A 26,170-nucleotide genomic window follows, 5' to 3' on the forward strand; every position below is an offset into this window, starting at 1 on the left:
TCGAGGCAAAGCCTCGGCGGCGTGCGGGAGGAGCCCGGGTGGCGCGGGGCCGAACCGTACAGAGGGAGACGGGTGTGCGGCAGTGTGGAGGGGCGGCGGCGCGGGCAGGCGGCCGGCCATGATCGCGTCATGCCTATGTTACCTGCTGCTGCCGGCCGCGCGCCTCTTCCGCTCCCTCTCAGGTACCGGCTTCGCGTCCTGATGGGCCGGAGCTAGGCTGCGCCCTGTAGGGGTCCGCGGACCCTGGAGTGGAGCGCCGGGCCTCACAACCGCAGTCCTCGGCTGGTGGCAAGGTGTGAGGTGGCCCTTGACCCCGGGCCTCGGGCCGTCCTGGCCCCACGAGCCTCGGGCTGACTCTCGTGGGCAGCCTCTCCTCACGCTGTGGTCTGATGACGTCGGGCCACGGTTAACGTGGACCCAGGGCTGGGGAAGGGGGCGCCCTCCTTGGCTGTGGCGGTGGTCGTGGGCCTGGCTGAGACACTCCTAGGGGTCGGGAGCGGTGGCAACCCCGGACAGGCGAGGACCGGACTTCTCGGCGGGTAGAATCCGGGAGGGGTGTGCCCTTAGGTGGGTGGGCTCATTTCACTTAGGCTTCTCACTGCGGCCTGTCATCTGCTGCCCTCTCCAATTCAATTCTGGTTGAGAAAATTGCTTATGCTCAGAAGGCAGAGGCTTTTAAACCTCGGCTTTGGAGCAAGTGTTTAGAAAGAGTTGTGATAGGTTGGATGCCTTGGTGAGGGGGTGGTGGTTACTTCTGCACAGTCTGCCTTCTCTCTGCTTTTGAAATGCACAGGCTTTCATGCAACCCCGGCTTTTATTTGAGGTCCCTCAGAACTCCAGACTTTTCTCCTGTAGCTTAGGGGGCAGTATCAAGAAGGGTTTTCTTAGAAATAGGAGGCCCAACTGCATTCTGTGTCTTTTCTCTGTGGAACTGCACTCTGTTGGCAATGAATACTATGTTTTTATAACAAATATTAAAATTTTTAAAACACTGTCTCCACTAGACTGCTAGCTTCAGCAGAGCAGGGGGCTCACTGTAATTCTTGCCAACTGGCTTGCTGGAGGTCATGGGTTTCCAGAGAATTCAGGAAGGCTTTGGGTGTCCATGCTTCTCAGGAATGGGAATTCCTACAGAAGTCACTGTTTACAGAGAACTCAGCATATTTCTTTAATTACGTGGCTATCTAATGTCCACAATGGTAGTCTTAATATCAGTCCACATGTTTCCTACTCAGTAGAATTCTAGGGATCTCAGAGGAGCCTTCCATCCACACATTCTAAAGTGGCAGGTATAATTAATTTTGTGTATTTAATATTTTTAAAAAAAGATTTGTTTAAGAAGCCTTCTCCCCTTGAAAAACAATCACGCCAATATTGTCTGCTAAATTGGAAAGTGAGGGGCTTTATGCCCATCAACCAAAGCTCCTCGGTGGCATGTGTTTCAAGGGACGGATATTTAACAAGTTCCTAACTGAAACCCAGCAACTAGCCTGTGGCTTGAAGAGTGTTCTTGACAGTTTAGACCATTTATTGTATTGTAGGATGCTTGGTGTCACAGTTGTGGCCTCATAGTGGCTCTGGACATTGCTGTTCCTTAAGGACAAAATCTGCAATACTGATTTAATTTTTTTGTTTTCTGTTTTGTTTTTTTCGAGACAGGATTTCTCTGTGTAACAGCCCTGGCTCTCCTTGGAACTCAAATTGTAGACCAGGCTGGCCTCAAACTCACAGAGATCTGCTTGCTTCTGCCTCCCAAATGCTGGGATTAAGATGTGTGCCACCACTGCCTGGCCACTGACTTAATTTTTAAAAGATTTATTTATTATTCTGTGTGTTTGTGTGCACACAAAATGTACGTATGTGGTGGTGGTGGGGCTTGCCATGGCGCTTGTGGGAGTCAGAGGACAGCTTTGTGGATTTGGTCCCTTCACCCTTTTTGGCAAGTGCCTTTACTTGCTGAGCCATCTTGCTGGCCCAGATTAACCTCTTATTCAGAGTGACATGAATTCATATATTTCACATGGACGTTTGAATGTCACCAATTTGAGGTTTTTCATCCCTCTATAAAACTGCCAGTAAAGTGGGTGTCTAATGGTTGTGGGCCCCCAGTGTGTGTATGTCATTTGTTCTGAGATGTGAATACGTGCTCTGGAGTGTGAGCACGTATGGGGGGGGTTACTTGCTGTCATCACGACCTTACTTGAAGCTCCAATTTTAGAGTTCCCTGCCTGCTTTATTGCCTGTTGACTGTCATTCATGGTTGCTGTAGCAGAAATGACAGCTGTCTTGTAACTGTCAGTTGCTGGTGCCTTCTAATTTACAGTGTCTGACGTGTTAGGGAGTGGGAAAACGGATAATGAGGTTTGTGAAAATGTCATGGGTGGAATGAATAGCTCTGGGAAGAGGCCTAGGATTTTGTTAAAAAGTAAGTTGATATTTAAGGCTGCCCACTTTATTATTATTGGAATACTTTCTTAGACTGGGGCATCTATAGAGCTTGAAAACTCTTGGGAGTGGCCTGGTTTGAACAACTCTGGCTCTCATCTTAAGGTCGAGAGTAAGCCCTTCTGAAGGAACACTGTTTAGGATCGGCTTTGTTAACTTTATTACAAAGTGTTAGTTCTAATGTAATATGGTTTTCAGGCCCCGAGAATTGATCTTAAAAGTAGTGTTTACTTTTGTTCATGAAGAATGGCTCAGGGGTTAAGAGCACTGGTTACTTTTCTAGGGAACCCAGGTTTGATTGATTCCCAGCCCCTATGTGGTGGCTTACAACAGTCTGTAACCTCAGGCCCGGTGAATCCCACACCCTTATCTGACCCTGTAGGTACCAGGCACTCACATGATACACGGACATCCATGTAGACAGAACACCCATACACATAAAATAAATTAAAAACTAAACAGTGTGTTTACCTCCAGGAAAAGAGATGAGTTCTATGTGCCTGTCTGTGTTGTAGGTTATCCCCTGGGATTGGCTGTTCTTTCATTATTGCATTGAAAGGTACCGGATCTAAACCATGCAAATTGATTAATACTTATAAAGCAATTAAAACAGTATCTGGCTCACAGAAAGCACTGCTAAGACGATGCTCCAGGTAGTAGGTAGGGAGGCTGTGCAGTACCATATGGGGCTTCTAGTCTAGCTGGGGAATACTGTGGTATGAGTAATGCTATCTTATAACCTGATATTTTGGCTTCCTTTCTAGATGCTTTCTTTACATGTCGAAAAAATGCCCTTCTGGCGAAGAGCTCGTCCCCCCAGGTAGAGGGTAACTTTGCCATGGCCCCTCGGGGGCCTGACCAAGAGGAGTGTGAGGGCCTGCTGCAGCAGTGGCGAGAAGAAGGGTGGAACCAGGCACTCTCAACTGCCAGTGAGGGTCCTCTTGCAGATAAGGGACTAGCTGAGAGCAGTCTGGCACTCCTGATGGATAATTCTGGAGAACAGGATGCCACCTCGGAGGACAAGTGGTCCAGCAGGCAGCTGAGTGACCTTCGGGCAGCAGAGAGCCTGGACCAGCCTTTCCCTGAGGTGCTAGAGGAGGAGCCACTGGCTGAGGTTGAGGGCCCTCTGTGGGCAGCTGTTCCTGTGCAGACAGGGCCCCAGTATGCAGACTGTGCTGTCCTCCCAATGAGCGCAGTGGCTGCAGAGCACTGGGAAGAGGACCCTGCAATGGTGGCCTGGAGCATAGCACCAGAGCCTATGCCCCAGGAAGAGACGTCCATGTGGCCCTTTGAAGGCATGGAGCAGCTTCAGCCTCCCCCAATGGAAATACCGTATCATGGTGAGCCTGGCAGCCAGCATAGCGAGCCATGGTGGCAGGTCCTGTAGTGGGGAGTTCTGCTGCTACTCTTAGTTTTTCTGAGACTCTTGCAGGGTCAGATATTGGGGGTGGGGAGTTGGGGGTGTCTTAAAGGTCATCACATCTGTCCTCACGGGACTACAGATGAAAATATCACAGTGCAGAGAGGCAGTGGAACCTGTCTCATGTTTTGCAGTCAGGCAGTAGAGAACTGAGGCCTGGCCTGTGCTACTCTACTTTGTTGCTTTGCCAGTGTGACAGGGTGTTGTGGAGGCAAGGGGAGAGAGCTCGCAGACCTCCACTCTGCCTCAGTGAGAGTGACTGCTTTCATTTTTGTTACATTTATTGGGAGTCTGTGAAGATGTGAAGAAAATTCTGTGGTCTAAATAGGGTTTAAATCTGTTGAGGTGCCTCATAGTGTAACCAGAACCCAGGTACAGAGACAGAAAGCCCTCAGGAATAAAAAATTACTCTAGAGATTTCTTTAACCCCAGGAGACTATTAATCACAAAAGACATGATTCCCCAGAGACTCATGATCATATTATAGGTGGGAGCTTGTTAGGTTCCTAAGTATTCTTGAGCATATGCTAGTGCTAGGTAACCAGGGGCGACAGTGATGGACAGGCGAAGATTATCTCTAGCTCTGAGGAACTTACTGTCAGCTCCGAAAAATGCCCTTAGAGGGATGGGTTTCAGAGGTGATGGCGAAAGGAACCTCAGGCATGACATTGTGACTTTGGGTAGTATTGGCTTGGCCTCTGGATAACTTGCATGTGTTCTGGAACTCTTCTCTTGACCCCTTTGCAGAAATCCTGTGGCGAGAATGGGAGGATTTCTCCACGCAGCCAGATGCCCAGGGTCTGGAGGCAGGGGATGGCCCTCAGTTTCAGTTCACGCTGATGTCATATAACATCCTGGCCCAAGACCTGATGCAGCAGAGTTCAGAGCTCTATCTGCATTGCCATCCAGATATCCTCAACTGGAATTACCGCTTTGCCAACCTCATGCAGGAGTTCCAGCACTGGGACCCGGATGTGAGTGTAGAGGGAGATGCGCCATCTTGCATAGGTGCAGAAAACCCAAACTGCTTTCTGATGCTCAGGGAGAATGAGTTCCATAGCTATTCAGATGATGGCAGTAGTGCCAGACAAGCCAAGATTATCTTTGGCTCTATGGATGACAGATGGGTTTGAATTTGCCTGCCCTGGACTCAGGCAGATGCCAAGGCGATTCCCTAGTGTACACTTTCTAGTCCCCTTATATGGGAATTCACAGGATGGGGAAGCCTAACATACCTGTTGTTGCTGGTGGTGACTATCTGTCTGGGAAGTGAGCCCTGTGGGAAGTTTCACTATGACCCCCAATCTGTTCTGGGGCCTGCTCCTAGGGAGTAGGAGTTACATTGCTTCTGGCCCTTGGGAGTGATTGGTTCCTTGTCAATTTCCCAGATCCTGTGTCTTCAGGAAGTCCAGGAAGACCATTACTGGGAACAGCTGGAGCCCTCTCTGCGGATGATGGGTACTGCAGCTCCCCAGCGTGTGTGCCAGCCCTTCCTCCTCCAGCCCTGCAGACTCTCTGAAGAGCTTTCCTCCTCTTTGTATCTTAGCAAACCAGCAGCCTTGCCTGTGGGCTAGTTCTTTCCATGTGTGGGTGAGAAAGTAGAGCTCTAGTTTTTTAAATCTTTGAAGTAACCAACTCCATGAACTCCAGTGAGGCTGCATGTTATTAATCCCATTTTACAGATGACAAACAGGTTCCAAAAATTGGTGTTACTTGTTCAGAATTCCCAAACTACAAATCTAATAAGTTGTGGAGCCAGGGCTCCTATTTATCTGACTCTAGATTCAGGGCACCAGGGACTGGGGAAGCCACATTGCTGATAACCCACTAGGTCACAGGACTCCCATTTGCAGGCAGTTTTGCCTCTGATGACAAGCCTCTGTTCTTCCTGCTGTGTGTAGGACCCAGAGGTGGCAAGGGCTCACTCTTATGGGGCTCCAGGATCAGTGCCTTAGGCGCAGACTGTGCTGCTGCTGTGGTTAGACTGACCATCTCTGTGGTGGTGTTTCTTTACAGGCTTCACCTGCTTTTACAAGAGGAGGACTGGGTGTAAAACGGATGGCTGTGCTGTGTGCTACAAGCCCACCAGGTTCCGTCTGCTCTGTGCCAGCCCTGTGGAGTACTTCCGGCCTGGGCTAGAGCTCCTCAATCGGGACAATGTAGGCTTAGTGTTGCTGCTGCAGCCGCTAGTCCCAGAAGGTCTGGGGCAAGTCTCGGTGGCTCCCCTGTGTGTGGCAAATACCCATGTCCTGTACAACCCACGTCGGGGTGATGTCAAGCTGGCCCAGATGGCCATCCTTCTGGCCGAAGTGGACAAGGTGGCCAGGTTGTCAGATGGCAGCCACTGCCCTATCATCTTGTGTGGGGACCTGAATTCTGTCCCTGATTCACCCCTCTACAACTTCATCAGGGATGGAGAGCTCCAGTACAATGGGATGCCAGCCTGGAAGGTGAAGTGGGGCAGCCACTGTGGGGCGGGAACATGGATGAGGGAGAGAGCATCAAGTGCTGCGTCTGTGGCAGGGGACTATGCTGCTGATGTTGTATAGCTGTGTCTGCTCCTAGAGGCTAACAGGACATCCTCCCATTTTTATCATTTTTAATTTGCAAGTGATTCTTATGAATTATTTAAGAATTAAGCTGGGCAGTGGTGGCGCACACCTTTAATCCCAGCACTCTGGAGGCAGAGGTAGGCGGATCTCTGTGAGTTCAAGGCCAGTCTGGTCTACAAGAGCTAGTTCCAGGACAGGTTCCAAAGCTACAGAGAAACCCTGTCTCGAAAAACAAAACACAAAACAAAACAAACAAAAAAGAATTAAAACATAAGAGAAAAAATACCCCTTTATGACCCAAATCCCCTACCGTCCATGTAGAGGGAGTGATGACTCTTCGAAGTTTAGCAGCACTCTCATTTTTTGTGTATTTATGCTCTCAGAAGCAGTATCACAGTTGACATTTGTTAAGTTCTTAGTTGTGCCTCAAGTACTATTTTGAGCACTTTTTATGTATCAACTCTAATTTTCACTGTTTCTATCACTGTTTCCATTTTAATAAGTGCACAAACTAAGGCATTTTGTTTAAGTTATGCAGTTAGTGGAGGGTTCAAGAATGGTAACCAGGTGGTTTAGCCTTTGATAGTCACCATCACAGGGGATATGTAAGGCTACCATATTTGTTTTATAAACACAGTACAGTATTGTTTTTGTTATGGGCTTTTTTTCTTTCAATCAGTTTGCATTTGAATCTATTTTTTTGTTTGTTTGCTTTTTAAGACAGGGTTTTTCTTTGTAGCTTTGGAGCCTGTCCTGCAATTCACTCTATAGACCAAGCTGATCTAGAACTCACAGAAATCCGCCTCCTCTATCTCCCAAGTGCTGGGATTAAAGGTGTGCGCCACCACCGCCCGGCTGACTCTAATTTCTTACAGCTGCCAAATATTGGTAGCATAAATAGCTCACAGTGTTATCAGCTCATGCTGACTTTATTGTATATTACTTAATCTCCTCGTTCCTGTTTGGTCTCTTCTGGTTCAGTTTATTGCTTAATTTTCAACAAAGCCCAATGGAGAAGGGACACAAAATGACCAAACTATTATTGAGTACTTGGACTTTTATTTTAATGAGGTTACTTAGTTCTGGCAATGTCCTGGTTGCCAAGAGCAGGGTATTAGCCTGCTCTAAAGGAGCTGTCTTCAAGAAGCTCAGGGGCAGAAGAATTTGTTGAGTGCCTGCCAAACAACAGGCACTGTTAGACATGGGCTGTGAGAGCACTTGTTTTGAAACCAGACAGCCCTGAATTCAGATCCCTGCTCTGCCATCTTGGGCAAGTTAGGGAACTTTCTTAAGCCCTCTTTGCTTCATCTGTACACTGAGAATATAATGGGACCAATAGTAGATGCTTTATGATTATATGAAATGGCACGGGTAAAGTTTCCAGTGCTTTATTCACTGGGAGCAGTCAGTAATGGTAGTGGTTATTATTAGTGTAAGATTTTTATTGTATTATGCTATTAATGTCCCATCTCCTAGTAAAGGATATTAACTTAAAGAACATTGAGTAACTTGTCTCAAGTCACAGCCATTCAGTTCCAAGTCTCTTTTACTCTGGATTATAGACAATGTTTATGCCCTTTCATGGCAGAGGGCTTATGTCACAAGTCTATCTCAGTCCCTTGCACATAGTTGGCATTTAAATATTTGTTGTTAAATGAAATAAATGGAATTTTGCTGCCCACATTGGGGATATGCAGATGACTGATATTGCTGAATGTTTCCCCTATACGCTCTGTCCATTCCCAGGCTGCTCATGACTTTGACTGAGGATGGTGACATAGATACGGTAAAGTGTTTGGTGCATTTCCCATTTGGTTTTACCCTGTGGTTTCCCAATGATATACTCAAGGAGTTGACTTTGATCTAGAAGATGTAGAGTTGGGGATGACAGAATAAACCTGCATCCTCCCTGGTGGAGGATTGCGTAGATCTTAGATGAGGTGAACCTTAGGACCACATGCTCATACAGTTCTGTTTTCCTGGACTTACTCTTTGCTCTTTCCATTCTTTCCTATCTCATGGACATGGACGTGTTTTTAGTGAGAATGTAACGTTATAACTAGTTCTATTGTTGCCTTCCCCTGAGATTTACATGGCTTGCTCATTTCACGTTTACACTGTCTGATTGTGTGTGTTTGTACTTGTTCAAATGCCCCCAAACATGAATCATTTCCTTTTTCTGTCTTAGCTTCCTCATCCCCACCTTGCTCTTTCTTGTAGGTTTCTGGACAGGAAGACTTCTCTCATCAGCTTTACCAGAGGAAGCTACAGGCCCCACTGTGGCCCAGCTCTCTGGGCATCACTGATTGCTGTCAGTATGTCACCTCCTGTCATCCCAAGAAATCAGGTAAACACATATGCTTTTGTTTAAGTGTTTTATTGCTGGTATGTTTCTATATCCACCACTTGTGTGCCTGGTGCCTGCAGAGGCTAGAGGAAGGCCTCAGACCCCTTGGCACCAGAGTTAACAGATGGTTGTAAACTGTCACGTGGGTGCTGGGAACCAAACTTGGGTCTTCTCCAAGAGTAACTTGTGCTTTTAACGATCAAGCCCTCTCTTCAGCCCTCACATATCCATTCTGTTTTTTGGGGGGTGGGGGTGAGGGTGAGATGGTTTCTCTGTGTAGTTCTTGATGTCCTGGAACTCACTATGTAGACCAGGCTGGCCTCCAACTCAGGGATCCACCTGCATCTGCCTCCCCATTGCTGGAATTAAAGGTGTGTACCACCATGCCTGGCTCGTATATCACATTCTTGATTTGCTGTGTCTTCATGTTCATGTGGGGTGAAAACTTGCTCTCACTATCAAGAGAAAGTGTAACCTCCTGAAGTCCTTTAGCAAGCTCCCCTGCTTTTCTCACTGTCCTCCATATGCCGCCAAATGATATGAACAAGTTGGAAACTCTCCCTGTCCTCAGAGTCAGATTTCCTGCGTTGTCATGCTAGGAGGTTCCTGGTACTTAGGAGGCCTTAGCATGTGACTCTTTGCCTTTCTTTTACCGTATGGCATTTCCTGGTTTATAGAGAGACGTAAGTACGGCCGAGACTTCCTACTACGATTCCGCTTCTGCAACATCGCTTGTCAGCGGCCAGAAGGACTGGTTCTCATGGAAGGAGTGACAGACACTAAGCCAGGTAACAGACACTAAGCCTGTTTTCTTGGCTCTCCCCTTTCTTCACCCCTGACATATGTCAGTGCCTGTTTTCTAGTCTTCTATCTCCTTTAAAAGCTTTATTTTGTGTGTATGTGCATATATGTACCATGTGCATGCAGATGCCTGCAGAGGACAGACTAGGGCATCAGATCCCCCAGGAGCTGGAATTACAGGTGTTTGTGAGCTTTCTAATGTGGGTGCTGGGAACTGAACCTGCGTCCTCTTCAAGAGCAACAAGTGCTTTTAACTGCTGAGCCGTCTTTCCAGCCCATTCCTCTTCTCTTCTAAATCTAATTCTTGATCCACTTCTGATGAGTTTGGAAGAAGGAAGGTGAACTGAGTGAATGCATTGATAAGAGCACTGGACCATAAACCTAGAGCCCTGGGTTCTCGCCAGTTTTTTTAGGCTCAGCTGCTGTTATGTAGCATGTGTTTAGCATTTATAGGGAGATATATATGCATATATCATAGGGCCTTGAAAATTGAGAGGTAACAGTGGACCTGATACAAAAAAAACTTCCAATTTGGATGTCACAGTATTTTTGATAGCCTTACTTTCTTGTCTCTGAAACCACTTCAAAGTAATAAGGAAGATGGAATATAAAAAAAGCCAAATGCAAACCCCATCTTTTATAAAACGAGGCAATCTGAAGCTGTGAACCACAGTGAATTTATAATGGCTACAAGGGAACTGGGTCCAGAGGCAATATGGAGTCTTATGTGTGGGGCTGTATAGGTCTCAGACTACACTGTATTTCCCTGGGGGGAGGCACACCTTTTGAGGGACAAACCCAAACTCCCTTGCTTTTTCAACAAGAGTAGAATGCATACAGCTTGATAGAAAAGTCTGAAAGGCAGCGTGAGGACGACTATTTGGGAAAGCAGTCTGCTGAGTGTCTGGGGGGGCGATGGTGGTTCTTCCAGAGCTGCGTAGCCCTCTGGCTCCGGAGACGTGGAGATGAAAAGATTCCATACACAATCCTGTGTTAAAGGAAAATTCTCATTACTTAGACCATGTGCTCAGTGTTTTCTTTATATAAACTGCATATCAATGGCTGGTATAGAGTAACAGCTAACTCAAAGATGGCCTGTGGAATCTATACTAAAATATATGAAGAAAGGAATAATAGAAAACCAAAGACAGGTAAAAGATGCCGTAGAAGAGAAAGATAAATAAAATACTTCTTCAAAGATAAACCTTATGGAAAGATTTATATAGAAAGAAAGATAAGGCATATGGAAATTATGATTATTTCTTCACGAATAAAAAGATGAAACAATCCCTAGCAGAGGAGCTATTGGCAGTTGATGGCTTCTGGGAGAGAGTTTGTTTTCTTTAGGGATGTGACCCTGTGAGACTGCCCATGATCCAGTAGGTGGCCCTGTACTCATGCACATAGCAGCAGCACTAAGTGGACTCAGTGGGTCTGAAAACAAAACAAAAAAAGAACACACAAAACTGGGAGGGAATAGTGATGGGGATACAGGGGGCACTGGAAGAGAGGGGAAGCTGGGAGGGCCTGATCAACACACACCCATTATATGCGTGTATGAAGTTCTCAGAAGAAGTGATTATATCTTTATAAAATAGTGCAAAAAACAAAACAGTTGCCCTGAAAAGTCAGTTCGGGCACATAGCAAGACATGGAGAAGATGAAAACTAAGCTGCGGTGCTCGGAATGAAAGGAGAAAGCTGAAGTGTGCTCAGAAGCAGAGCATTTCCTTGGCATACGGCCTTGGAGGAGATGATGTAGATATCTCAATTAGGGCCAGCAGCTCATCTCAGAATTTTAAGATTACAAAATCCCAAAGTATACAATAATAATCTCACATGGATAACATTTTATTAAGAATAGATTATTTTGCCAGGTGGTGGTGGCACACACCTTTAATCCTAGTACTCAGGAGGCAGAGACAGGTGAATTTCTGTGAGTTTGAGGCCAACCTGGTCTACAAAGTGAGTTCCAGAACAGGCAGGGCTGTTACGCAGAGAAACCCTGTCTTGAAAAACCATAAAAAATAGATTATTTTAAAAATGAACGTGCACTCGAATGAAACATAAGATAGCACTGAAACATAACAGCAAACAAATCAGACCAAGACATTTAACTTTCATGCTGATAATCACTTTATAAGCAGAAAATAAATTGTTCTGCTGGGCATGGTGGTGCGGAGGAGGCTAGGGAGAGGAGATCAAGGCTGTTCAGCCTAAGCGACATAACAAGATCTTGTATCAAAAAAGTTTTATAATGGGAATGACTGAATAACAGTGCAAAATATTGGTAGTGTTTTCACATTTGAAGCTGGATCTGGGTAAGTGCACATGCTTACCACATACTTTGTCACCCCCTCATTGGCTCAGCGCCCCCAATCTAGAGCTGAGCAGGCTGCTGTTGAAAAGCTTGCATCACTGTAAACGAGAAATGAAGACATTTGCTAAGTGCAAACGGTTTTCTAGAGGACCTGTTTAAATATGTGAACAGATACAGTTTCTAGCTTAATACCAAAGTTACATATCAAAACATGCCAACTTGTCTGTGACACTAACTTTAACGGTGACCTTCTAGTGCAGAGGAAGATGCAGTGCTAGCTAGCGATGGTCTGATTCCCAGGACTGGCATAGCATTTATATCACCCACAGTGATATAAAACACTGATTCTTATCTTCCCAACTTCCTTTAGGAAAGAATGATTCTTTTTATAAGACTTTTTTTTATGTGTATGAGTGTTTTGCCTGCCTGTATGTCTGTATACCAGTTGCATTCAGTGCCCCTAGAAGTCAGAAAGAGGGTGTTGGGTCCTCTGGAAGGAGAGTTACATACAGATGGTTGTTAGCTGCCATATGGGTCCTTTGAACCTGGGTCCTTTGCAAGACCAACAAGTTCTCCTGACTGCTGAGCCATCTCTCCAGCCTCCATAATGATTCTTTTTTGTTTTTGTTTTTTTGAGACAAGGTTTCTCTGTGCAGCTCTGGCTGTACTGGAAACTCGCTCTGTAGACCAAGCTGGCCTCCAACTCTTGCCTTTGCCTCCCAAGTGCTGGGATTAAAGGTTTGTGCCACCACTGCCTGGCCTATAGTGATTACTTTTTCTTTTAAATTAAATTTTTTAAAAAATTTATTTTATCTCTTTGTTTGTTATATGTACGAGTGCTCTGTCTGCATGTATGCCTGCATGCCAGAAGAGGGCATCAAATCCTATTATAGATGGTTGTAAGCCACCATGTAGTTGCTGGGAAATGAACTCGGGCCAGTGCTTTTAACTCTGAGTCATCTCTCCAGCCCCCTTATAATAATTTTTAAGTAGGATATTTAAATTAAAGCCTTCTCTTGCTAATGTTTCCAAGCGTAGTGAACCCCCTCCCCATTTTTCACCATGTTAATGGATGGGAAATCCGTCTTGGGCAAATGATATCCAAGACATTTAGAAGGACACAAATTCCATTAATGACTGTTTATCACAATGGTTCTCTGTGACCCCCTTGGGGGTCAAATGAACCTTTTTATAGGAGTTGCCCAAGACCATTGGAAATAACAGCTATTTACATTACAATTCATAACAGTAGCAAAATTACAGCTATGAAATAGCAATGAAAAAATTTTATGTTTGGGGTCACCACAACATGAAGAACTGTATTACAGGGTCACAGCATTAGGAAGAGTGAGAAGCACTGGTTTGGCAGAGTAACAATAGCAGGTTCTCCCCTAGGGCCTATCTGGCCACAGGTTCTCAGCCCCAGTAGTGGTTCAGTCTTTGAATTGGGCCTCAACTAGAATCAGAAAAGAAGTTCACTACTCCCATAACGTTGGGTCCGTATTGCATTAGTAGGTGTGTCCTGCCAGGCCGGTCCCTGCAGCTCACATAGGAGCCCTCAGCTAGGTAAGAACGATGACTCTTTCCAATAGTGTACATAGCACCTTACAGCACACTGACAGCTAGCCAGTAGGAAGAAGCCTCTAGGTCAGCACCAGTTTGATTTCTCCTCATCCTGTGACTCAGTATGTGGTAATACTTCAGTATTAGGGTCTCGCCATCACCTTCTGAAGGGTAGCCAAGAGCACCAACAATAGCCTGTAATTATTGGGTGTCTGTGGGACCCACTGGCTAACTACTCCAAAAGAGGTAGCCCATTTAAGTTCTGTGTTTTTTGTTAGCCCATTGTGTCTAGTAGTAGTGTTGTTTAGGGTAACTCCATATCTCTGTTTTTTTTTGGTTTTTTTTTTTTTTTTTTTTGGTTTTTTTCGAGACAGGGTTTCTCTGTAGCTTTGGTGTCTGTCCCGGAACTAGTTCTTGTAGACCAGGCTGGCCTTGAACTCCCAGAGATCCGCCTGCCTCTGCCCCCGAGTGCTGAGATTAAAGGCGTGCGCCACCACTGCCCGGCCTATATCTCTGTTTTTCATCTATGTATAGATGACTTTTCAAAAGGGCTTTAGCATTAGAATAAGGACTCCACACTTGTGGCCTAAAGCTGCCATTCTTCATATCATTGTTTTCTGGAGAATTAGGATTTCAATTTATGTCTTTATAAGGTTCACAAATAATCACACTGTTGTATACACTAAAGAGGTTCCCCGTGTTTCCTTTCTCATGGACACTTGTGTGTTTACATTGGGTACTACTCTGTGGCCCAGGGTGGCCTAAAACTTTCTATGTAGCAACTTACACAACTCCTTTCTCAGCCTTCTGAGTGTTAGTATTACAGGTATGAGCCACCGCACCTGGCACTTAAAGGTTTTTAAAAGTGTGGGTGACTTTTTTTGTGGGTGATAGAGCTGCAAACTCATGCCCTCAGGCTTGTGTTGTGTTACTCTTACTCACTGACCCATCTCTCTAGCACTTCAGATTTAAAAATATTTAGAGATTATTTTATGTGTATGAATATTTTGCTTGCATGTCTGTGCACCATAGGCATGCCTGGTGCCCAGAGGCCAGAAGAGTTGTCAGATCCCCTGTATCTGGAGTTACATATGGTTATGAAACATCATGTGGGTTCTGAGAATCAAAACAGTGCAAGAGGACCAAATGCTCTAACCTGCTGAGCCATCTCTTCAGCCCCCACTTAACAGTTTTTAATAGGAGCAAGCCATGTATCAAATTTAGTACATTATAGAAGTTCTGAATCTTGATTGCCCCACCAGCTTGTGTATGCTTTAACTGAGGGTCCTTCTTCCAAGTGCTTGCGTGGTTGGCTTCCATCAAGGAACAGGACCTGGGGAGATGTTGCAGCTGTGTGGAGATAAGTACTCCTCATGTGAGGCCGTGAGTTCTGTGTAACTACCAGAGCAGTGCTGTTTGTACGCAGTACTGCATGCATGGGAAGAACCAATTATTTTGGGAAACATTCTGTACAGTTTTGCTGAGAAGAAGCCAGGTGTAGTGGCACATGCCTTTAATCCCAGGGAGGATTAAACTTGGAGGCAGAGGCAGGGGATCTTTGTGAGTTTGAGGCCAGCCTGGTCTACATACCAAATTCTAGGACAGTCAGAGCTAATATAGAGAAACCCTGTCTCAATAAAGCAAAGCAAACAAACCAATATAGCTGAGAAGAAAGGATTGAGACTCAGTAGCACTCAATCTTCCATTTGCAAGACTCCGGGATCAGTCCCCAGCTCCACCAAAAAAATAAAGATAAACAAATACACGAAGAAAGAGCCTGCTGGTTAGTGTGTTTGTCTGGTGTATGGCAGTGATGGAGTGTGCAACTCAAAGTGAAGATCTGGCATGAGAATGTGAAGGTCCACGATGTCACTCAGTAGGTGGAGTGGTCAGGAAACTAATAAAAGTAGAAAGTTTTAATTCACAGTTCACAGCCTACAACCAAGATGCTTTGTTCAAATAGAAGAAAAGTGTTCACCTTCCAGCACCATAAAGAACAAAAACCAAAACCAAAGATAATGCAGCTCCACCGATAGCATCTTGCTTAGAGAAAGAAGCTTCAGTGCATTCCTGATAGAGTGAGGAACAAGGCAGGAACACCTCCTAGCAGAAAAGAAGTAGAAAATAGAAGCAAAAGAAAACGGAAGTGTTTAGATTGGTCAAGAGAAACAACCAAGGCCAGTAACATTAAAAGTAAGTTAATCCTGGAAAGTAACTAGTTATAAATTAATATGTAGAAATCAGTAATGGTCACATTTAATGTTCTTTGTTAAAAGATATAATGAAAGCAAGATTCTATTTGTAGGAGGAACAACAACAAAATAAATGATAGAAAAATGTATCAGATACATAAAGTGGGATTTCCTTCCATCTGAACTACCAATTTTTTTGGGACAAAGTTGTCCATAATAGTCATTTATCCTTATAATTAAAACAATTCTATTTAGGTAAAATTTATATATTACAAAATCCACTTATCTAAAGTTCACTGGCTCTTAGTATATTTCAGAGTTGGAATAGCCACGACCACAATATAATTTTAGAACGTTTTGTTCTTGTCCCATTACACTCATATTGGGGACTAAACCCAGGGCTGTGCATTTGCTAAGCAAACACTCTGTCCCTGAGCTAAATTCTTCTTTTTATTTAATTTTAAATAAATTTTTACATACAAGCTAAGTTCTTGAGTCTTAGTTGCAGAGCATTTTCACCCGCGCCCAGGGAACTGCATGCATACTGCTGGCCAGTTTCCATTCATCTTCCCCGTGTCAAGAATGGAAGGGCCGTAGGTGTGTGGGTTTCTGAACTTTTATATTTTCCTTTCATACAATATAGTATAATTATATTCTTTTCCCTCCCCCCACTCCAACTTCTTGTGGATTGGACTCCTTATCTCCTGACCTACCAACTCCATGTTCTCTCTCTCTCTCTCTCTCAAGAAAAAAAAAGCAGACAAAGAAAGAAAGAAAAAAAAATCAGTAAGACAAAAACTATCAAAATGAAACAAAAAGCACACAAAACAAACAAACATGGAGTTTGTGTGTGTTGGCCAGCTACTCCAGGGCATGGGGCCTGCCCTGGAGCGTGGTTGATACAGCCAGTGACACCATTGAAGAAAATTGATTTTCCCTTTTCCAGCATGTTTCAAATGCAGACGGTTTCCAGGTTGGGGTGGCACTCTGTGTCCATTCCCTTTCTCAGTGCTGGGATTGTGTGGTCCTGTGACTGCGGGCACAGCCTCTGTGGGTTCACACACATGAGTTCTGTTGGGTCTGGAAATGCTGTTTCTTTGAAGCCATCCATCACCTCTGGCTCTTAAGATCTTTCTGCGTCCTCCTCCCTATAGATCTCGGAGCCTTGAGAGGAGGGTTTTGATAGAGACGTCCCATTTAGGACTGAGTGCTCCAAAGTCTCTGCAAGAAGAAGCTTTTCTGATGAGGGCTCTGCGATGCTCTGGTATCACTCAGGACCACTGTTTCTAGGGCCATCCATTTACTTGAAAATTTCATAACAGCTGAATAATATTCTATTGTGTAAACGTACCGCATTTCTATTATCCATTCATGAGTTGATGGACATCTGGGCTGTTTCTAATTTCTGACTTTTATAAATAGAGCAGCAGTGAACATGGATGAGTATCTCTGTAGTAGGATGTAGAGTCCTTTGAATAGACGCTGGCTTCCATGGGACTGCACCAGTTTGCACTTCCACCAGCAGGTAGTAAGTGTCCCCTTTTCCCACATCCTCACCAGCATGAGCTATCATTTGTTTTATTGATCTTGGCCGTTCTGACTGGGATAAGATGAAATCTCAAAGACAGGTTTAATTTGTATTTTCCTGATGGCTAAAAGATGAACATTTTAAAAGTGTTTCTTAGGCATTTGCATTTCTTCTTTTAGAACTCTATTTAGTTCTGTACCCCATTTAAAAATTGAGTTATTTTTCCCTTGATGTTCATTTTTTTTAGTTCTTTATTTCTAGATACTAACTCTCTCTCCTTTCCTCCCTCCCTCCCCCCTCACACATTACACACATAAAATTGGTAAATTTTTTCCCATTCTGTAGGCTGTCACTTTTCTTAATAATGGTGTCCTTTGTTGTTCAGAAGCTGTTTAGCTTCCTGAGATTCCCTTAATTAATTGTTGGTCTTAGTGACCACTTAGTGGTCAGTGTCCTGTTCAGAAAGTCTTTTCCTATGCCAGTCAGTTCAAGCCTATTCCCTAGTCTGTCTCCTGTCAGATTCAGGGTATCTGGTTTTTTTGTGTGTTTTTTGTTTTGTTTTGTTTTTGAAGTTCTTAACCCATTTGGAGTTGAGTGTAGGATGATAGGTGTAGACCTATTTACATTCAAATACATACAGCTATCCAATTTGACCAGCACCATTTGTTGAAATTGCTCTTTTCTCCAGTGTGTATTTTGGTTTCTTTATTAAAAAAAATCATATGTCTATAGGTATACATAATTATGTCTGAGTGTTTATGTTATTAAATTGATCAACATGTCTGTTTTTATTCTAATACCATGCTGTTTTTCTTACCATAACTCTGTGATACAACTTGAAATCTAAGGTGGTGAGACCTCCAGCAGTTCTTTTATACTCAGGATTGTTTTAGCTGTCCTGGTTTTGTGTGTGTGTGTGTGTGTGTGTCTGTCTCCATATGAAGCTGAAGATTATTTTTTCAAATTCTGTGAGTTGTGTTGGAATTTTGATGGGATTGCATTGAATTGGTAAATTGTTTTTGATAGGATGGCCATTTTCACAATATTAATCCTACCAATCTGTGAGAATGGGAGATTTTTCCATCTCTTGGTGTCTTCTTCAATTTCTTTCCTCAGTGTCTTTCACTTTCTAGGTTAGAGTTATCCAAAGGTATTTTATTTTTACTTATTTTTTGAGGCTATTGTGAAAGGTACCGTTCATCTGGTTTCTTTATCATTATGCTTGTCATTTATATATAAGGAAGTCTACTTCTTTTTGTGTGCTAATTTTGTCAAAGAAATTTGATAGTATTAGTTGCGCCTGTACAAGAAAAATGAATGGTAAGGGTTGAGTAGGAGGAACTCTTGACTGATTGATTTTCTTCTTCATTTTGTACCACGTGGCCGAATGACGTATTTTAAAAAATGCAGGTTTTTAGCCTTGGTTCATTTTCCTCCTTTCATCACTGTTTTTTTCTTTTCTTTTTTCCTTTTCCCTCTCTGACGTTCTGGAGCAGTACAGTCTGAGAGGGATCTGCAAGTGAAAGGTTCTGACCCCGCTGCACTGCCATCCCATGGATAACAAAACCTTTTCCTTTCTTACTCTCTACAGATCGACCTGCTGGTTGGGCCGAGAGTATCTTTGAGGAAGAGATATCAGAGCTCGAACCTGTCCTCTCCAGGTAAACTTTCCAGTTCTTCTCAGTTTCAGTCCAGGCAGGAGAGATTCTCACTGGCTATGCTGAAGCAACTGGGGACGACTTTTTGTCAAGCTTCCTCTTTTCCCTAGTAAGCTTATAGAGGACATGCATATTTGCAAAAGCCAGGTGAAGAGCCCATGGAGTCTTTCCCTGAGGGAGAAAGCCTTCCGGCAGACGTGCTGGCTCACATGAGTACACTGGTATTCTTTACCAGTGAGTGGAGAATGGGGATAAGGAGTATAAGGGGGTCTCAGCTTTCATTTCTGTTTCGAGGTCAATTTTAGCTGAGATCTCTAGCCACTTATTAGTATGGGCAGGAATTTACTGAGACTGAATAATGTATTAGCTTTCCTTGCTGTGATAACAGACCCTGAGAAACACAGCATAAGGGAGGAAAAGCTTATTATCCAGGCTCAAAGCCACAGCTCATCATGGGCACCTGCAGTCAGGAACAGGAACTGAACACCAGGCTTTGCCCACGTCTCTGTTGAGTCCAAGACCTCTGCCTGTGGACTGGTGTCGCCCACAGTTAAGGTGGGCTTCCTGTCTCAACCTAATCTAGGTAACTCCTCACAGGCATGCCCAGAGGTGATTCTAAGATCTGGTCACGTTGACAACTTTCACCATCACAGCTCTACCTCCTGTCACCTGGACAGCTAACCACGTCACTTTTAAGCCATGTCTTTCCTCCCACGTCTCATAGGTTCCTGGCAATCTCATAATATAAAATGCATTCAGCCTAACTTCAAAAGTCACCATAGTCTTAGCAGATCCAACGCTATTTATAAGTGTAAGTGATGAGCCTCTTCTGAAGTCACTGTAAGCCCCTGAGTGGGCAGGAAGCTGCGTGTGGAGACACACATCTTTAACCCCAGCCCTTGATCTCTGTGAATCTGAAGCCTGTCCAGTTGGGCTACATAGTGAGTTCTAGGCTAGCCAAGGCTACTCAGCGAAACCATGTCTCAAAAAAATTAAAAGCAAAGCAAAACAAAACAAAACTCAAACAACAAAAAGAAGTCCCACACTTCAAAATACGATGGCACGGAGTAAACATTCCCTTTCCAAAAGATCAAGATCCAGCAGGGAAAAACACTAAACCTTGGAGCTCCATGTCAGCAGTCTGGGGCTCGTGACAGTGTCATCCAGATTCCTAAAGACTTGGGTAGTCCGCCTCTCCAGCTGTGCTGCCAGTAGCACACATGGTTTCTCTCTCAGACTAGCTCTGCTCTGTACCTCCAGCTTTCCTTGGTGGATATACCATGGTTATAGTGTCTCCAGTATTCTGGTGTCTTAGTTACTGTTCTATTGCTGTGATGAAACACCATGACCAAGGCAGATAATAAAAGAAAGAAAGCATTTAACTGGGGGGTTGCTTACGGTTTCAGAGCATTAGTTCATTGACCATCATGGCAGGGGGCATAGAGGCAGGCAGGAGGGCATGGTGCTAGAGGAGTAGCTGAGAGCTTACATTCTGATCCACAGGAAGTAGGCAGAGCGAGAGGATGGGGCAAGAGGAGAGAGAGAGAGACTGGGCCTGATGCCAGCTTTTGAAACCTTAGAACTCACCCCAGCAACACATTTTCTCCACCAAAGCTATACCTCCTAGTCCTTCTCAAACAGTTGCAGTAACAGGGGACCAAGTACTCAAACATGAGCCTATTCTCATTCAAACCACCACACCTCGTGGCTCCACTGAAACTTAGACTTTGTCTTCACAATGTTACACAGCCGCTCAGAACTCCTTACAGGGACTCTAACACATAGCCTGGCATCAGCAAAATTTGAAATCAACAGTAGGCATTATTCTTTACAAAATATTCATAGCCAGGAGGTGGTGGCACACGTCTTTAATCCCAGCACTTGAGACGCAGAGGCAGGTGGATCTCTGTGAGTTTGAGACCAGCCTGGTCTACAAGAGCTACTTCCAGAACAGAACAGGCTCCAAAGCAACACAGAGAAACCCTATCTCAAAATAATAATAATAAATATAAATAAAAAAATTAAAAAGATAAAAGCCACAGAGGAAGTGACCTGAGGGAAAATGTAATGCTTTTGTTAGCTGACATCTTACCTTCTGTCCCTGTAGGACTATAGGCACCATCCAGCACTGCCTCCACCTGACCTCAGTGTACACCCATTTCCTGCCCCAGCATGGCTGCCCAGAGGTCACAACGATGCCCTTAGGTCTTGGGATGACAGTGGACTACATTTTCTTCTCAGCTGAATCCTGTGAAAATGAGAATAGAGCTGGTAAGTCTGGTGAATCAGAGGTTTCTAGAAGCCACCCTAGGGTGTCTGGCTGTAGCTTATGGTAGGTGTCTCTGGCTGCCTGGCTTGGGTTACAGGACCTGAGCATCACAGGAGCAGTCATTCCATCAGTTTTGTGCACATTCTTTCTGCAGACTACCTACTTACAGTGTCAGGGTGGGGGAACAGTATTCCTATTCCCACCACAGAGATAATTACTAGAAGGAATTAGACTTGTCTAGGGGCAGAAACTGGGGAGGGACTTGGTAGGGCCAGACTCTGTTTCTTGTAACTGGAGGTTTCTTTCCTGCCTGTCAGTTCCCAAATTACCACTCTGAGGCTTAACATTAATTACAAACTGTTTGGCCTATTAGCTCAGCTTATTATTAATTAGTTCTTATAACTTAAATCAATCCATTTCTATTAGTCTATATTTTACCACAAGGTTCTTGGCTTGTTACCTCACCTCTTGCTTCTCCAGCTGCTGCTGGTGTCTCTCAGACTCCTCCTCCTTTCTCACTGTATCTTTGCTTGGATTTTCCACTTGACTCTATTCTGCTTGGCTATTAGTCAAATCAGCTTCTTTATTAACCAATTATAATAAGACATATTCACAGCATACAGAAGGGAATTCCATATCAATTTCTTCTTGCCACTAGTTATGGAGAGCAGTGTGCCAGCCCTATGCCTAGTGTGTTTGTTACTTTTGTAATGTTTGAATTAATTGCCTATATTTAGAATCATATTTTATATAAGGTCTTTATTTCTGTGTCTTGAAAAATCAAAAACTTTGTAATATTGGACCCAGAGCCTGTGCTCCATTTGTCCCTGTACCTGTTTTCATTCACTGATGTTATCACAGGGAAGCCTTCTAGTCAGAATGTCAGGTGTGTGTGTGTGTACATGTATGCATGCGTGTGCACGCATGCGTGCATATAATGTGATTTAAAGTGCAAGCTCTGAGGTCCATGTCTAGTATGCAGCATGGCTGGTGACTGTTGTACCTATTGGCTTCTGCTTTGTGCCCAGATCACAGGTTGGATAGAGATGGAACTCTCAAGCTCCTGGGCCGCCTCTCCCTCCTCTCTGAAGAGATTCTCTGGGCTGCCAATGGCTTACCCAACCCCTTCTACTCTTCAGACCATCTCTGCCTGCTCGCCAGCTTTGGCATGGAAGTCACTGCCCCATGAGGGCCCCCAGGGAAAGAGCTCACCGGATCGACGACTGCAGATGCCCCGTGCTGTGGAAACTTGTGTCCCTCCCCTCATTCCCTCCTGCCCGTGGTTAGACTTTCTCCAGGCCTGTCCACGTTCTCTGCCTGTGGTCCCTGCCCTGTCCCAACCTCTTCCTAATCCCGTGCCACATGCTAGGTGGCCCTGGGAGAGGTGGAAAGCGTTCCCTTTCCTTCTGTGTACCCAGAGCCCCCTCCTCCATTAATTTTTAATGACCAGGGTTGCGGGAGTTATTGATCTCATTGGTTATTTGCTTTCAGGCCATTTCTTGGTTGCACCCTCTGACCTAACTTCTCCCTACCTTTATAACCTCTGGGCTCTGGCATGCACATGCAAGGTGTGTGTAAAGTGTGAGCTCTCCAGGGGGAACTGCCCAGCACAGCCAGGCCTGCCTCTGCCTAGTCCATGTGCCGCCACGAGGTGCTGGAGTAGAGGCAGGTGGAGAGCATGACACAGTAGCTGTGTGCTGCCGGGAGGCAGCAGGTGTGGGACCCTTTATCCTCTGAGTTTCATTAGTCAGTCACCTAGGCAGCCTGGGTACACTTGTTATTTCTGGAGACAGATTGGTCCACAGCCTGGAGCAGCAACTCAGGGATGCACCATACACCAGAACTCCTTGGACCCAGATGATTTGGTAGGACTTCTCTGAGGAAGGCAATTTGACGTCTTATGTCGGGGTTTAGTGGGCTGGCACAATGGTGTGACGTTTATAACATTTTAAGGATAGGAAAATGGACTTTTGTCTCACTGGACTCTGCAGAACTGGGCAAGAGTTGAAGTCCCAGTAGAAAGAGCAAGAGGCGCTCCAGCTGCCTTCATCAGGACTGGAGCCCCAGGGTCTTATTCTCTGACCCCTGTACACTAAGAGAGTTTCTTTTCTTCTCACTCTGCCCCAGCCCCCTCCCGCCTTCATTGTTCCTTTCTGTTTTTCTCTAGAGAAGCCTGCTGTTTAACTCCGTCCAAACCATCTGAACAGAAGCCTGACTTTGTGCAAACTAGGCCCAAGAACTCAGGGTGGCAGTGCTTGCATATTTGCTCTGCCTTTCCTCCCCAAACACGGGACCCCTACCCTCTCAAGAACCCCGTAGCCTGTACCATGTCACCTGCATGCCTTACTCATTGCTGGGGTATAGTCTAAGGTGTCCTTGGGCCAGATCCTTCACATAGCTTTAACTTAGTGTCTGCTGGTCCTTGTTGGTCGTCCGCTCCATTTCCCCTGGAGACTGGAGGGAATGGCTGAGATGCTGTGATAGGGATGGTGGGCCAGACTTAAGTTCTTTCCTTTCTCTGAAAGCCAAAGACCTAGCTGGAATGCTGCGCATTGCTGACTCTCAGCTCCCCAAGCTCAGGCTCTGGGGAACTTCTTTTCCTGTGTGTGTCTACTTTTAAGCTTTGTTTTCTGGGTACTGGATGTATGCCTGTCTGAGCCCCAGGCCTGTCTGTCCACAGCCCACTTTTCACCATCTCTCTCTGGGCACCTCCTGAGATGGTTTCACGACCATGCCCTGTTGGTTCTCGGGACAAGGGCCAATGACTATTCCCTCTGCCAGGAAATGCAGGTTCAGCTGCTAAGGAAGGTGGAGGGTGGAGGGCCAGAGTTTGATGGTTTATCTTTTCCTTGTTTCTTATTTGTTTCTGTTTTAGAAATGAAGTGTGGGGGTTTAAATGGCATTTAAACTGCACTCTGTAGCCGGCAGAACCAGGCAACATTTATCCAAATAAAGGCTTATCATTACCCCTTCCATGGTTGGTCTTTTCATTAGGACTCTGAGAGGCATGGGGTTTGAGAGAAGGTTGGAGGATGTGGAGGGCAGAGAGAGGGTCTGAGGATCCTGGGGGTGGGGCCTTAAGTGAGGATGGGGCCTTAGGATCTAAATGGAGAACAGAAAATCTTGCCATCTGCCTGTGTTCTTCCCTGTGCTCTGGGGCTTGGGAGGAACAGGGTTTGAGTGAAGTCCCCCACCCTGCCCTCTGCAGGGTGCAGCTGCCTTCTCTGTCCCCCGTGAGAAAAGCAGGGCTCTAATTTAGCTGCTTTTCACTCTTACTCCATCTGCTGCTCTGCATCTCGTAGATTGTAGACTTTTGCAGATGGATCGGTGTGGAAAGCGGGATGTTCCTGGTCAAAGCAGTGGCAGCTGCGTGAGGCATGATGTGTGTGGCAGATGCCCCTTGTCGGGTATCTATTTCTGATCATCTCTTGTAGTTGGAGCCAGGGTTGAGCCGTGGCCATCTGTCATTGGAAACACTTCTCTTCCTTGCCGGGCCTAACTGCCAGTACTTATGTCCTCCCCTCGTCTTCGTATGCAGTACACCAAGCCAAGCCTTGTGAGAGGAGCCGTGGTTTTCTGTCTTACCCACAGCTTGTCAGCCCCGTACTCAATCACGAGGCAGTGTCTCCCCAGGGACCTGGCATTATTTAGAGCTGCTGGCGCACTCTGGGTCAGAATCCACTGGTTTAGGAGAAAGCAACTCTATCCAGGGATTTGGATTAGGGTGCCTTACCTTGGCCAGATTGGTTGATGAGTAGGTAAGTCACTGACTCCCTCCGCCTTTCAGTTTGCATCCTTTTGTGAAAGGAAGTTGAGAGGGGCGGAGGGCGTTAGGTTTGTGTTGCTAGTGCTGCGGCAAGGAAGGAATGCTAAGAATGCCAAAAAATTCTGGTAGACTGGGGAGGATGGTTGTTCCCAGGAAGGTTAGAGGATTGGCCCCATGGGCTGGGAAGTCTTTGAAAGCTCCAGGCTTTGAGTTACAGTTCTAGTGTACTTTTTCCCTGCATGGAGGGTCCCCCAGTGCCTCGATCCCTAAACACACACACTCAGAATTTAGTTTAACAGTTTATACTGAGCTTCCACTTAATGTGTGTGTGTATGCATGGGCATATGTTCAGGTGGGTGCATGTGTGCATGGATGCTTGTTAATGTGTGCGCGTGCATGTGGCGATCAGAGACCAACTGTGGGTGCCACCTTTCAGGATCTGTCCACCCTGTTTTTTGAGACAGGGCCACTCAATGGCTTAGGACTTAAAGAGTAGTCTAGACTGAATGGGCAGTGAGCTCCAGGGATCCCTTCTGCTTCCCCAGGGCTGGGATTACAAGAATGTGCCACCAGACCCACCCAGTTTTACGTTGGCTTTAAGGATCCAACTCAGGCTTGCACAACAAACACTTTATGGAGTGATTTCCCTTTCCCAGTAGGAGGCAGTAGGGGTGTGGCCTTGACAACTCTTTCACCCAGGGACAAGCTCAGAGTCTTGAAGCTTGGCTTAATTTCTTGCCGATTTATGCTCCTCCGACATAGCCTTCCCAGAGGAACAGGGGAGCCAGACTTTCTTGCAGGTTGCCCTGTAGGGCAGGGGCCTGGAAGAGCTCGGAAACACCTTTCAGCTGGAGGGAAGGAAAGGGATCCGGTCAACCAACTTCTTCCGCTTTTTCTTTCCAGTTCCTGTGCTGGTATGCAGTGAGCCACTGGAGAACTGGGTTTTGGTGTGTTGAGTAATCTACGCTGCAGTTTCTCTTTTCCCAGGGCATGAAAGCCCCTCTCCAGGGTTTCTACCAGGAAAATGCTGTCTGGGACCCAGGGCCCCCAACAGCCTGCTGCACCTTTGCCTGTCCTTTGATTGCTGAAGACAAGGGGCATCTAGAAAGCCTGGTGAGGTTCAGATCACACTGGGGCAGAAGAATGTGAACTCCATGTGTTTTGCAGGGAAGTTGGCCCCTCTGTACTACCCCCAGTCCCTATGATCCACCGAGCGAGACTTGAGCTAGCTCTGGAGAGAATGACGACTTATATTCTATTACACTTACAGTCTGGAAATCTGGTTTTCCATTAGCAAGTTCTCTCTGGCT

At 45.5% G+C, this 26,170-nt stretch overlaps 1 protein-coding gene across 2 annotated transcripts; it reads left to right on the top strand.

The window, feature by feature from the left end:
• Angel1 (angel homolog 1) lies at positions 1-24,058 on the top strand. Of its 2 annotated transcripts, none has more exons than XM_057783014.1 (10): positions 1-182; positions 3,210-3,785; positions 4,613-4,839; positions 5,254-5,323; positions 5,882-6,315; positions 8,638-8,764; positions 9,442-9,552; positions 18,759-18,828; positions 20,933-21,096; positions 22,123-24,058. In XM_057783014.1, exons 1-10 carry the CDS (start codon positions 119-121, stop codon positions 22,281-22,283), a joined length of 2,004 nt encoding a protein of 667 aa, XP_057638997.1. In that variant the 5' UTR covers positions 1-118; the 3' UTR covers positions 22,284-24,058. The 2 variants fall into 2 exon arrangements, with proteins under 2 accessions (XP_057638997.1, XP_057638998.1); XM_057783015.1 differs by lacking the exon at positions 1-182 and adding an exon at positions 189-293.
• The last annotated feature ends 2,112 nt before the right edge of the window (positions 24,059-26,170 follow it).

Source organism: Chionomys nivalis, chromosome 10 (assembly GCF_950005125.1).
Source record: "Chionomys nivalis chromosome 10, mChiNiv1.1, whole genome shotgun sequence".
Taxonomy (NCBI): Eukaryota; Metazoa; Chordata; class Mammalia; order Rodentia; family Cricetidae; genus Chionomys; species Chionomys nivalis.

Excerpts from the sequence above, each read along its gene's own strand:
- Angel1 (XM_057783014.1), top strand. The coding sequence starts at position 119 with ATGATCGCGTCATGCCTATGTTACCTGCTGCTGCCGGCCGCGCGCCTC. Across the intron at positions 3,786-4,612 it reads AATGGAAATACCGTATCATG|AAATCCTGTGGCGAGAATGG; the intron begins GTGAGCCTGGCA and ends ACCCCTTTGCAG. Across the intron at positions 9,553-18,758 it reads AGTGACAGACACTAAGCCAG|ATCGACCTGCTGGTTGGGCC; the intron begins GTAACAGACACT and ends TACTCTCTACAG.